Raw genomic sequence first — 14,591 nt, forward strand, 5'->3', positions numbered from 1 at the left:
GTTCCAATATATTATCCCTAGTCCTGGGCAGGTTTGAGAATTATGTGCTGTTTCTGTCAGATGGACAGATTTTCACAGGACTAATGTGATGGGGAACCTGTCATGTGTCAAATTTGTGCACTTCCAGTCACTTAATGCTATTATTATTTTGTTATTTCCTGTGAAAACAACACATGTAGGAACATGTTTGCCATCTCTTTGTCCGTCCTCCCACTGTTCCTCCACCCAAACTGGAGCTGTGCTATAGGAAGAAAGCACTTGACTAAGTGGAGTTGTCAAGAATTAAACTCTAGGAATCAAAACACAATCAAAATCTGCAATTTATTCATTAGCAAAAAATACTACTTATGTCGCAAGGTATCATGACACAATTAGTTCAGTCCTTACTCAAGTGTAAAAAGAAATTCAAGTTTCATTTCAAGGACTTTGTTTTGTAATGACAAATATGAAACTTTTGCTATTCCATTAACATTTTTTGTGGTTACAGCCATATGTTCTTTAATTTAATGTATGCACTTTACTAAGGGATTTGAAAATACTGCCCATAGATATTAAATTAATTTTTATACTGTAAAGCAGCCTGTGGCAGTGCTCCTAAACAAAATTCAACATTTTTTAATAAAAAGATACTTAACATTCAAGCTATCCTGCTGACCTGACCTACATTTCCCCCAGCTGATAAAGCAGTCTAAATATACACAGCATGATATGAGGATTTGTGAGTCTAAGTTTTCTTTCAGGAAGGGCACACAGTGCATGGTGAACCATGATATGAAACCAAAGGGTTTGTCTTGAGGGACATATATTGCTATCCATTAATTGACTTTCTTTCAGCATTAAACAGTAATCTTTTGCAAAGGGGCTGCATTTGTCAGGGTCGTGGTCCAGCTTTTAAAAGACTGTATGTTCCTGCAATGTAATAAATCACTGTGCAGGATATATTGGCATTCAAATTCATCCATCCCATCTTGCAGTTCTGCTGCCTGATACATTCCATACAGGGCAGGAGAAATGTTTCCTGCTGCTGCTGAGCCACTGAGGGCCTCATTCTCTCATTTACTGCCTGCTCATTTTAGAGCTTGTTCTCTTGTCCTGGCAGAGGTGTGTCTCTGTGCCCTGTGGGTCTGTCCTGACACGGTTTCACCCCAGCTGCAATCCCAAAATGACAGAGACCCTGGTGCCTCTGGTGGTAACTGCACAGAGACCAGGGATGCAAAAGCAGCACAATGTTCAGCCTCAAACATGGAATGTCTGTGATGACTCTGAATGTTTTCCCAGCCATATCTAACTTCTCTCTGGTGATTTTCAGGTAGCATTTTCATGTAGTATCTGCCCAGCTGGCAGATACCAATCTGAGATTTAAATTCAAAATCCTAGGGGAGTCTGAAATTTCCATTGTTCACTGCATGAATTTGATACCCAGGAGTTAACCCTCCTCAGTTTGGAGCATCAATTCACTGCAACAGCAGCAGGAGCTGCATGTATTTTATAGATCTTTGGTAGTGTGCTTTAATTACTGAATAATTTTTCACCTAAGTAAGAATATCACAACAGTGCAGTGATGTTTACAGACCCAGATATTGATTGGCATGCAGTGTAACAAATACACATGAGCCTTTTTTGCAATGGAGTGAAACAAGATACTCCAGTCTTTCAGATTAATTGGTCTTTATTGTTGAGTTCATTGTTACCATAACAACTCAGAGAGATGTATCTTCCAAAACACAGCACTGATTCATCTGGTACAAGCACCAAGCAAAGACCATTTTATAGCCTGATTACTGGGTTTTGTCTTCCCAATTAATGATGATAGTGACATTCCAGAGCCTGTGCCAGGTCTGGAAATCTTTCCTAAGAAATTCCTTGGTTTTTGATGAGGATACTGTTCCATACTTTTGCAGTGTGGATTACAAAAAACATCCAGGACATGAGCAGAAGTGATGCAGCCAGTATTTGTTGTTGTCACATTTCTGGCAGTCTTTCTGAATTGATCTCAAATACATCTCAGCTTATTCTCAGATATTTATTAAATTGAGCCTTTAGTTTTTATTTCAAGTTTGTCACTAGCAATAATTTTAATTGCATATTGCTTTCAGATGTGCAGGTCCCATCAGCCTCTAATGGTGAGTGGAAGAGACACATTTTAAATTCACAAGACAATGTTTACATGAATCTAACCCTCCTGTGGCTGTGTTCTGCTTCAGCAATCAATAAACACAGAATGTTTCCAAAGCATCTCTTGATGCCCTTGGTAAAGCACCTCTCATCCTGAAATGATACCCCCTCCCAGTAGTTCCTAACTCCCTGTTTTCATCCTTGCAGGATGCTGAGGAGCAACTCCATCAGCTGCATAAACAACGACACCTTTGCTGGCCTGAGCTCAGTGAGGCTCCTCTCTCTGTATGACAATCACATCAGCACCATCACCCCTGGAGCCTTCAGCACACTGGTCTCTTTGTCTACAATGTAAGTTACCTTTTCTTGGGATGAACATGCCATGGTGCTGTTCTTCTGTGCTTTCCTTTTAAAAGAGACAACGTTTCAGTTTATGTGGAAAACCTCCTCTAGGGAAAGAAAACTCCATCCTACTGAAATCATGTTTGGAGGGTACAAGGTGTGATTAAAAAAAAAATAAAAATTGAATAGTTTCATCTGGAGTGGCTGAAAACACTTGGAGGTTGCCAGCCTCAGGCAGGATGACTGTGTTTTGCTGTGTCATAGCCCAGTGCAATGTGCAGGGGAAGGTCATGTAAAACACTTTATGCAGATCCAAAGGGCATAACTTATCACACACTCAGCTCCCTGAAGCTGCTTTAGTGTCAGTAGAGTCTGATTTTGTAAGAACAGCTTTCATGGATTTCAGTTAAATTAGTTAAACATCAGAAGGCTACTAGGTAATTCACAGATTTTCAGAGCATCTGAAGAAGACAAAATAGTCAAGTCTTAATGATGTGAATTTGAAAATCCCAACCTAAGCTTTATTTTAATTCTCTTACACTTCTCAGTCATTCCTTGAAATATTTCCCATGCTTCTTAAATACTTTTAAATGCTTTTTTAGTGTGTCCATTTTAATAAAGTACAGACTGATAAATATGGGAAGAAAGTCTGCCTTTTGTTTCCAGCTGTGAGAGGGGACCCTGGTGTTGCTGTTAATGGAAATTGTCTGTCTTGAAAATACAGTCCAATTGTCCAGTCAAAATAAACTCTCCATGCTATTGCATTTCAGGATTGGAAAACATTCTCCATCATGTTTGGGCAAAGAAAGAAGTGTTGAATCTCAGCTGTTTTGTTGCTTACACTTTGCTTTTGCTGTAACAACTTTTCACCAGCAAATCAGTTATCGTTTTGGCATTAGCTCCGTGCAGCATAAGGAACACAGAATTTTCTTTCCTTTTGCATTCTTGGAGTCCCAAGAATCATCTTGAAATTGATGGACAAAGAGAGAAACACAAGCAGATTATTTTATTGACTGTTTTCAAGTCTCTGGTCAAAGCAAGTGGCACTTGCTGAAAGCTTGTTGTCACTGTGCTGCCCTCCGTGGCTCCCTTTGTACAGGGACTCTGAATATTCTGTGAAGCCCCTACCTTGCCTTCATAGAATTCTGTATCGTATTTTGTTAGAAAATAGCCCATTTTCTTTTTTCATCTGTGGGAAAAGATTGCTGCACTTTCTAGGGAGAGTAATTACAGCTGATGCTAATTAGAGTGCATTGCTTTGGCACTGATTTATAATCCTGTTGGTTCCTAGACGTGTCTTGGTGGAAAAGTTCCTTCTTTGACACAATTTCATTCTGTGTTTGATCTACAGGCAGAAAAGGTGTGGTTCTGACTTCTTTAGACCCTGAGTTGAAGCCATGGTGATTTTTGACATATAAATGCAGAATTCAGCTTTTTTCATTTCCTGGCAGTGCTCCGTTGTAGGTGGATTTATTGGATGACACCAGCACTGAAGTTAGAGGGTGTGACTGCTTTCCCTGTTCAGCCCACACTTTGGGAGCTAATTGGGTATTGTAATGCCTTACTTTTACATCTATCAATGGGAGACAAAAATTCACGCAAAGTTCCATTTCCATTTATACTGGCATATTTAGAGCACTAAAGAACATTGCTCCTTTTGTCCTTACCCTTTGTGAGTGAGTCCCATTAATATTCTCAAAACATGGACAACTCTGAAAATAATACCCTATCTAATGATTTTCAATAGAGGAGGAACATCTATTTAGTAGAAAAACATAGCAGTTTTTATTTTGTTGTTGGCCAAACTAGGCACTGTAGCATATTAATTTGAAGTGCACTTGCACTTTTTCACACAGAGAATTCAGTTATGTCTTTTAGTCCTTACACAGTCAAGGGGAGATATTTGCAAACAGAACTGCTTTTCCATGGATTATTATTAAAACAACTGCATGAAGCTAATGCCAGAATGACAAATAACTATTCTTGTATAAACTTCACCTGAATTCCAGAATATATTTTCAACCTAATTTCAAAAACATCCAGATGTGTTCCAGCATGTTTTTCTAACAGGTCACTAGAATCCATTTAAATAGTTAATATTCTGTGACTTCTTTGCAATTTTGAAGAGGCACTTGTAGTAGGATATGCATATTTCATTCCCCAAGACTTCTGTTTCCCCTTGATTTTTAAAATATGTCTATGTCCTTGAGTAAACACTTCTGAATTTAATGATAGTAGAAAATCTCTGCTAAAAGTTTGATTGCTGTATTTCTGTCTGAGTGAGTAAATCATCATTGTATGTGTAGGAACTCTGATTATTAATGATGAGTTTTCACATCAATCTTTCTGCCCAACATTACTGTTTCTGATTTGAGAACTCCACTTGAACAGTCAGTTTCCTCAGTAAATCTTTGGCATGTAATTATCCTTTCCAGACTTTCAATTCCATTTCAATTCCAGTAGGAAATCTCTTTATCCATATGATATTTTAAGGAGAGACTTCATCTTATATTTCTATCAAAAGTTGCATCAGTCTTGCCATGGAAAGATCATGTATGAAGGGACATGTGTGAACTTCATACTGCATTAAAGCTAAAAATCCTAAAAATCCCTGCTCTGCCATTGGAAAAGATAAAATCTAGATGTTGCTAAAGTGGCAGAAGGATGTATGGAATTGCTGACAAGACAAATTTGTTGGTTTTTTGCCTGGAGTGATTTGAATTTCTAAATGGGAAATTTAGAAATTTGTTTGTTTGTTTGTTAATTTTGTCTGTAACAACCTATTTCTTTTTTATTTCCTAAGAAAAGGCATAGCCCAACTTCTAAACTAAATATTCCAAAAATTTTACATCATATGTTAACCTGTGTTTGCCAAGAAGAAAAGGAGGCTTTGTGGATAGTTACTGCTGCTCAGCTAGTGAGCAGTAGCACATTAAGCCAAAACAATCTTTCCTCTCTAGGCAGAGATAATTACTTTTTTTCTGATATGGAGCATTTTGTAGATTGAATGTTTGGGAAAGTTTTTGATATGTCTTGGTAGGATGCTCCCTAGATGTGCAAAATGCCCTTTACTCTCAGAGCTGCTGGTTTTCCAAAAACCTGATTAGACACACCTGCTGTTTGTTTCCAATTGTAGATGATTTAATTCTGAGGATTTGTGTGATGGAAGTAGTTCTGTGAACATGATCTCACTCTATCCCATCAGTGGAACAAATGGCCTTTGAAGGCCTGGCTCACTCAGCATCGGCGGTTTAGACATTTGGTTTAGGCACTCTGCTCATGCCAAAGTGTATCAGTGTGGAAAATATACAAAGCATCCTGCATGTGGTCCCATTATGGATTAAAGAGAATGGCAAACAATTCAGAAGGAAAGCAGCTAGAATTAGACTATTGCTTTCAGGGCTTTTTTGCATTTGTCTCTGAAAACTCTTCTATAACCTGGGTTTCTCACCTTTCTGCAGCATTTGAACCTTAGTGTGAGGCAGGTGGGTTTTTTTATAACATTATGCTGAGTTTTCTGCTCCTCCCAGTTCTCCCTTTTCCACAGTGTCCATAAGCCTGTGTTATATCTACATGGGATTAACCCCAGAGCTCCAGGGCAGAGCAGTGATTGAAGAAGGCTGTGATGCAGTGCTGAGAGCAGCTGTAAATCATATTGTGGCTATGTGATGTTGGCCTAGAACCTACAGAATTTAGGAGTTGCTTTGGGTTTGCTTTCTAACTGCCCCACCTCAATTGTGCCACATGTTTTTGTCTTCAGCACTACTGTTTTCTGAAGGAATTGTTTGGCTGAAGTCCTGTTTTGACTGCATGTTCAGGTTTTGAAAGCATCTTGCAAGTGAAGACTTATAAGCTACTTCAGCTACTACACCTGAACTTGAAGTGCCTGCTTGTTGCCTTCAAATTTATTGTCTTGAAAGATATGCTATGATTTAAAGATTTATCATCTTTCTTTCTATGCTACCATAATATTTACTCTTGGGCACATTCATACATGATGTGAAAATTCCATCAGTATTAGTTTAGATGCTTCATTTTCTATACCCAAGACCTGACAGTTCATTCTTCCTCCATGAGGCAACCTCAATCTGAGGCTGTGGATTCTCCCTGTCTCTGCACACAGCACAGACAGCTCTCCCTTTTTACCAGGGATCTCAGCCTCTTTCCTTCATCTGAAGTTCAGTTAGGAAAGAGCTGCTAAGCCAGGCTCTGTTAGGGCTCCATCGCACTCATGGAGGTGTCAGATGATTGCTTTGGGGGCTGCACACCACAGCACCATGCCTAGGCTGCAGCTCTGGATGGAAGATGTTCCAGGAGCTGGAGCGTGATTTGAAGCAGACCCCACAAAGTTCACAAGGCAGCAGGGCAGATGCTTTTCACTGCAGGTATCCAGACCTGAGAAAACTTCAGAAGGGGCTCAAGATGACAATTCTGCTTTCTCTGTGTATATAGGTACATGTATAGGACTATCCTTGATGTTTCAATAGAAACCCCAAATTCACCTTACCAGGGCTCCCTCCTGGCTCTGGTTTGGGCTGGGACAGAGGCAAAAGGAGGGCATGAGAGGGCTGGGGCAGGTACATGATCATGTTGAAGGGCATGAACATGTGGGTGCAGTTTGTGAGGTCAGTTTAGACTTGGGTGTGAGCTCTAGCTTGGGTTGAATTCCACAATAAATCCAGCCCTGGTAGTGATGTAAGTATGTTTAAATAATAATTTTAAGCACTTTGGTTTATAAACATATGTCTGTAGATGCATGACTATATATATTTTAATTACAATCCCAGCCCTAATATAAAACCTGCATAGAACTTCCCAAATCTGCAGGATGGAGGAGGGATCTCACAGGAAAGAGCCTAGACTTGGAGCCCCTCATCTTTCTGTTGTTATTTCAGTATTTCTGTATGTTCATGTGTAATGGAATCATGATTTGTTCCCTTGCAGTAACTTGCTGGCCAACTCCTTTAATTGTAACTGCCATTTGGCCTGGCTGGGGAAATGGCTGAGGAAGAAGAGAATTGTCAGTGGAAATCCACGCTGCTTGAAACCTTTTTTCTTAAAGGATATTCCAATCCAAGATGTAGATGTCCAGGACTTCACCTGTGATGGTAAGAAAATCCAGTTCGACTTGGCACTTGTGGTGATGTTGGCACCTCTGTGAGAAGGTCCCTCCCTACCAGGCAGTGCTGCATAGAAAACATTTTGGCTTGGTGATGGAAAAGGCACCCACCTAGAGCTGGTCATTGTTCCCTATCAGTGATACATTTTTATTCTTGGATTTCCAGTTTCTGAATTTGTGCTATCTACACCTAAATATAAGAATTAATTTATTATAGACAAATGCTCTGCTTTGTCTAATCTTGGTGTAATCCTGGGCCTTCCTTACTCTTAGTTTACACTCTGAAACCAGTGGGAGCCCTGCTTGCTTGGAAAGTCTTTTAGATTTGGATACTGTTCAGGGTCACCAGTAAAAGGGGAATACAGGGAAATAAAACAAATACTTAGACATTATTTGAAATGCTTCGTGCTTTGTTGGGTCTGTGTGGGTTTAAAAGAAAATACCCTGACATTTCTTTCATTCTCCAGGTAGTTTTTGTCTTCTGATCAAGCAGACTTTAGAGAAACTCATAAGGAGAAAAATGCTTGATGAATGCCCTGCAAACTTGACTTGCAGCTTATTGAGACCAGATAGGATGGAGGTGCAGTTAGTCATACCTCCAAAGAGACAATAAGAGTGATAGCAGTTCTCTACTTAGAGGAAAAATTAATTCCTGTCCTAGTCAAGCAATCTGGCAACAGGCCCAGGTTCTTGAGCTCAGAGCTCAAGAGACCCAAGTTTAGTCATAAAAGAATAATTCACTTTTAATTTGAGAGAAAAAGGCCCCCAAACCAACCAAAATCCTGGTCCACAGATTGACATTCCACACTTGGGAGAAAAGAAGAATCCTGGTGCACAAAATGTCATTCCACAGTTGGGAGCTTTCTCTGTCAGGCAGTAACTTGGAGTCGAGGCAAATGGAAAGTAGGTGGTGGCAGGGTGTGAAACACAAAGCACAGGGGAAAATTAAATATGCTGAAAAAACATGCTCTTTTTGCAGGTTTATGAAGGACTTTGAATTTTGTTTCCAGTCATTAAACTCAGCAGGAAAGAAAAGAAAAAAAAAAATCTTCTCTATTCTTCTGTAGTCTGGTGGTGCCTCTCCAGCCCTCTGAATGCTAATGCTTCCTACCCATCCAGTCAGGAGTAATTCTGTTATCTTGTACCACGACTTCCAGTCTCTTTCTTTCATCTCAATGCTCATGGGTGCCTCCAGCAGAGAGAAGAAAGAAGCAGATCTGTCTCAATTAGTCCTTGCATCAGTTAAAAGGGAAGAGCGGGTGGCACATAGCGAGGGCAGGCTGCGAGCCCTGGGTGTCTGTGGGGCAGCTCGGGCTGCCTGTGCTCACTCCCAGCTGTGTGCTTCCCCTCCCTGGCATCCCGGGAATGTGCCACTAAGTGTTTCCTTTCGCATACATCGTGATCCTGCGGCGGGCATGTGCCTGATGTTTTGCAAAGCCTGTTGCTTTTGGGGAAAATCCATGCTTTAATGTTCTTAGCTTCAAAGCCTCGGTTTCTACTGCAGAAACCCTATTGTTCTTCAATTACAAGATTTAATCTGCTGTTTATGGACCTTTGAAACCATTTTTGGAGAAAGTTGATATTTTTATGTGTGCACAGATGGGTTGCCAGCAGTTGGAAGTGTGCTGCTTCAGTTTGTTGTTTGCCTGGTTATCGTCGTTAAAAACATTGAGCTTTTACAATTCAGATCATAAATAAAGTGCCAGGCTGACTTTGAAAAGTAAAAAATAAACATCTAAAAGCTGAATTTTAAAAAAGTCTTCCAAAAGGAGAGTAGATAGTGAATATCATCTGCCTAGATGAATTTAAGGGCAGTGTCCTGGTCGAGTTCCATTTCAGCTGGCATATTATGGGTGGGGGGAGGATTTTGGATTCATACATTGGATTGCACTATAATTTGCAGAATTACAAAATAGGTTCTCTTTAGGAAAAAAAAACATAATAAGGATATTAAAATATTTCTATTCAGTCAATGAAGTGTTCATGTTGCCTAAAGAACTTGCATGAAGGCAGGGTGATCCAAAGCATTGGATCCAGTTTAAATGCTGTGATGGTTACCCTGGATTCAGGGTGCCCCTCCCTGGTTCTTGTCACCAGCTCCCTTCAGAGTGGGTGCCTTGGGCTGGAGTGCTGATTTCCTCTCACTCTGCCTCTCTCCCTGTGCAGGTAATGATGAGAGCAGCTGCCTCCTTTCCCCTCCTTGTCCTTCCCAGTGTACCTGTGTGGACTCCGTGGTTCGCTGCAGCAACAAAGGGCTGCGGATGCTGCCCAAGGGAATTCCCAAGGACGTGACTGAGCTGTAAGTTACCTTTTACCTGTCCCCTCTCTCCAGAAGTTCATCAAACTGCATCATAGTGAGGCTTTGTGGGTCCGTAGGGGGTTTGCCTTTGACTTTAGTCATCTGTGCTTTGGTGCTTCCCGTATGTTCTGACCATTATTCTTATTCTTATTTGTCCCTTGACTGAATAAATGGCTTTGTAATGGGAACAGAGTTTATCCGTCCTTGTACCCATCAATTCTGGGTGTAGGAACAAATGCATTTATTAGTATCAAATAATCCTGTAGTGCTTCTGTGAGAGCCCGAGCTCACAACAGGCAGTTCGAAGGGATGATGAAAATATGTTCCTGAGTTACGCAGCTGTGAGCTAATTATCCTCTGAGGAGATTAAAAAAGGGAAAAAAGGAAGCTGGTGGTGAAAACAAGGAATTCTTTTCTCCAAACCTCATGAAATGGCTAAAATAACAGACAATTAGATTATATTGCAAAGTAAATTCATCCTAGTTGGGAACCATCTTTCTCGTTGTCTTTTCATCTACGCCTCACTAGGACTTTATAGAGGATTTTCTTTCCATGGAAAGAAAATATCCTGGTGGAACTGCTTGGCTTAAGCAGTTGGCAGTAGAAATAGTGAGCTTTTCCCCTTTAGGCCTTTATTCAAATCTATCCCAGGTGAGTCATTACTGAAACTTGTTACAATCTCATCAGCATTTCTATGTGAAAATAATTGGTTGAGTTCGTTGGTATGTTTGATGAATTTTATAATGAACTAAAATTTGATTCTGCTATTTTTCTAGTACCTACTATTATTTTTACTCCCTTCACAGGGGAAGAATAGGGTTCACACTGTTTTTACCAGTGCTGTAGACAAATACAAGACTTTGTTGGTGAATGAGGGTACTGGAAGTGCCTGGGGTAATACAACATGGAAACTTTGCATTAATGGATATATTCTTGGAACATTGTCAAGCAGGGTGTGGTTAATAGTGAATTGAATTAAAAATCAATTCCTGGCCTGGATTCCTTTCTGTATTGCCATCAGTGTTAAGAAGTCTGCAAGGTCATCTCTGCTCTGCTTTTGTTCAGGTTTCAGTGCACTCAAATGTAACTTGCCAGCAATAAGATATCACAGATGTTACTTTGATTTCCACTGCCACAGTGAGGAATTTTTATGTTTAAATTTTGCATATTGAGTTCTACTGATACTGTCTGATACCCTGATGACATAGCTTTCACAAAAAGAGTAAAATTAATCTCACATTCTTAAAAACTGCTATATTTCTTAACCATTTCTTGGCAAATGAGGCAATAGCCTGGAACTGAGCAGTTTGAGTTCACAGGAGTTTACGTGACTGTCTTCTTCAGTAGGAGCCTCTTGGCTGTGCAAAGCTCTAGTTCAGCTTTCTGCTTTCCATCCAGAAATGTGTCAGCAGAACACAGACAGCCATGGACTGCCTGGCTCTGAATATTTCATATTCTGCAAATATAACCTTTGAATCTGTCCCAGCTGTCTCAAAATTCAATCCGTATCTCATTCTCCTCTCAACCAACATAAACAGAGCTCCTTATTTGTATCTACACCAAAAGATGGGTTGCAGGTACTGAAGCATGAAATTTCATGTGTTTGTGGAAACTGTGACAAGAATAAAATAAGTAAATAAAAAATAATCAATCCTACTTGCCTTTCTTCTGCTTCCAGATTGAGACAGAGATATTGCCCATAACCTGCTATATCAGGCAGGTTACAAGTTGCCACTGTGAAGTTACACATTTTTATTGTGCTGTGTTTGAGAATTGCATTTATTGCTGTGATAAGCAGCATCTCATGTGAACCCAGCCTCTTGCCTCATCTTGAGGATAGTTGGAACTTGGCAGAGGGAACCCAAAAGCTTCCTGGGCACAGGGTGAAAGAGACTTGCCTTGTTCAGTCATGGGTGCCAAGGAGGTGACAAGGACATGCAGAGCCTCTTGTCCCTGTACCCCACAGCTCCTGCCCTGCAGGAGGCCTGAGCAGGGACAGGATGCACGGGAGCATTTCAGTGCAGTTTTTATGAATGCACCAGTCTGACATTTATAACCTTCCATTGCTGATGTATTCATCTGCCAGGCACATTGGTTGCAGTGGTTTTTATTAAGCTGCAGTGCTTTTGTGCAACGTGCTTTAAGAGAAAGAGCTGCCACACATCTACTTAAACCACTCTCTTGTGGCTGAATGTAGCCTTCTCAGAAGTTTCTTTAAATTCTCTTAGAGGTCTTCAAATAGTCTTAAAACAGGAATCCTTTCCTTGTAACAAGTATTAAATAGCACTGTGCAAAAATAAGCATATCTCCTGCAGAGGCACATAGGGGAAATGTTACCCTTTCTGGGTCAAATTTCACTGTACCTACACTCAGCAAAAAAGATCCCCAGCAAAGTTTTATTGCAGAGTGGACAGGAGACACAGGCTCACTCCTTTCAGTGTTCATTCTGAGTTTCTGTTTCAATGTATATGTAGACAGGACATGTGAAAACCATTATCTCCTTCATATTTAGAGCTTGGAATGATAGGAGACATCCCTGTGTTTGGTTTGTACCACCCTTGGGAGCAGGGATTTCCTTGGCTGCCATCTAGAACAGAGTTGAAAAGATCACTAAGTGTCCTGGCTTTTTAGAGGAATGATGATGCAAGAAATTTCTATTTCCCAGTTTTTCCTTCAGAAAACCCCATCATCATGGGCAAGCTTTCTTACAGCTTCTTGGGAATAGGAAAATATTATGTTGTTTCTTGCAGATTGCTTCACTGTATATTCCTCCACTGTATATTTACATACTGCCTACATTTTCCCCCACTGTTTTCTTGCCCTGAAGAGAAACCTAGGGTTTTTTGAACATACTCAGTTTTCTGCTCCAGATGTTTAGAAGTAAAATGTTCATGCAATGAGCTAGTTTGGAACTCAGCCTTGCCTCTGCTTAGTGTTTTAGGCTTTCCTTTTCTTCTATTTTTTCCCTGAATCTGTTTGAACTAAGTTTCCCATGCTCTTTCTCCTTTTATGTATTACCTCAGTGTGTGAACACTAGATTTTTTCCTTTTATTCAAAAAAGTATAGTCTATTTCTAATAAAGTCTTATCTGACAGCATCCAGCTGCTTTTATGGACCTACAGCAAATAACATTTTGCACTGGGGAAAAACATTGGAGGCAATTATGTGGACGGCGTGTGCACAAGCTGTAACATAATGAGCGTGGTGTGTTTTAGAATAAATATGTACCAATCATGTCATCTCTAGGCTCCAAATGTTGTCATGACACTGGGCTATAGGATAGCACTGGTGGGATTGTTAGTAAAACCTGCATCCATACATCATTGTTAATGATTTTTTTTTTCTCTTCCATTTATATTAATGCAGGCTAATATTTGCATTACTTTTGCAATTTCTCTTTCTCTCCTCACAAACATTCTCCCTCCCATTTCTGTTTCTTGTTCTGTCTGGTAGGGTCATGTATTTGACACATCAGTTTTCATATTTACTTGGAGGTATTTACCACCAATCCCAACCCCTTTTTTCCAGCTTCCAAGGCACTTGTGATTTCCCTTGACTTGGGACTAAAACCAGTGACTTTTACCTGGGCTGTGCCAATGGATGCCACAAATACACCCAAAGCAGTTTTGATATGTGTGGAATATTGTAACCATTTTTCAGTTTGCCTGCCTTGCTGCTGATCAAAGGGAAACTCTGGAGTGAGATATTTGATGAAGATCATCTGCTTGACAATGCAAATGCTCTTGCTTGTCTGGCAATTCACACTGTTTTACACAATGACCCCCAGCACAGGCATCAGGGAACTTTCCTTTCATAATCAAGGAGAGAAACAATTAGGTTTATGTAGTCCTGCTCATTTTCTGCAGAGAGGGATTCTCCCACTGAGGAAAGGGAGAGTTCTCTAGAGGATATTTTACTTACAATGAAATAGAGAAATTCATCTGCATTTCAAACCTGATAGTTTAGAAAAAGTAAATAATATCAGTACTATCAAATAACATGTTCAGGGGCTGGTAAAGTTTGGGTATATATCAGAAAGGTGACATTAGCACTAGCAGAGAGTAAAGTTTAACTTTCTCTCAAACACAGCCATGTTTCTGTGTGTCAGACGTGGAGGTTGTGGTCTGATGTACAAATACAGGAAAACCCAGAATCCAAATTTGCCACAACCCGTGAAAGTTCAAGATCTGTATTTGAACCCAGATCCACACTTGATTTTTGTTTCCTCTCAAGAAGCCGTAATTGAAGCTCTTAAAATTAATGTTTTGTGGACGTTTCATCTTTTACAGTCCAATTCTTTTCTAGACCAATATTTTTAGGAAATTAAATTTGACTCAAGATTTGAGGATATTGCCTGTGGACATCAAAAATTTTGGAGTGTAACTTAATTTTAGAGCTACATAAAATTGCCAAGTATCTTGGTTTTTGTAATGTAACATTCTTAGTGGAATATTTAAAGGAAAGGTTTTGTGCCTTTTCAGTTACTGCCTGAGAACTGATTTCTCTCTCCAGCTTCTCCTCTTAGCACAGATTGCCACTGCGAGCTTGACTTTATGACTGAATAGACATCTCAGTACAAAAAGGATTCCAAGTGATTCAAATTGTTGCACGATGCTCTGGCACCTTGTGCTGGTTATATCACCTCCAATCCAAGTGGTTTCAGTACAAAAATAGACAAGTTGGGAAAAGAGCAGCTGTCATCTTTTATGCATAGTT

The 14,591-nt window shown here is 40.0% G+C and overlaps 1 protein-coding gene across 3 annotated transcripts in view; it reads left to right on the forward strand.

Annotated features, from left to right (window-relative positions):
* Window positions 1–14,591, forward strand: part of SLIT3 (slit guidance ligand 3) — a 473,506-nt gene that overhangs the window by 369,897 nt on the left and 89,018 nt on the right. For all 3 annotated transcript variants that reach the window (XM_083871948.1, XM_083871949.1, XM_083871950.1), the window contains 3 exons: window positions 2,323–2,466; window positions 7,402–7,565; window positions 9,743–9,875. In XM_083871948.1, coding sequence (XP_083728074.1) covers window positions 2,323–2,466; window positions 7,402–7,565; window positions 9,743–9,875 — 441 coding nt within the window. The remainder of the gene's footprint in view (window positions 1–2,322; window positions 2,467–7,401; window positions 7,566–9,742; window positions 9,876–14,591) is intronic.

The sequence above is a fragment of the Zosterops lateralis genome, assembly GCF_965231275.1.
Source record: "Zosterops lateralis genome assembly, chromosome: 14".
NCBI lineage: Eukaryota > Metazoa > Chordata > Aves > Passeriformes > Zosteropidae > Zosterops > Zosterops lateralis.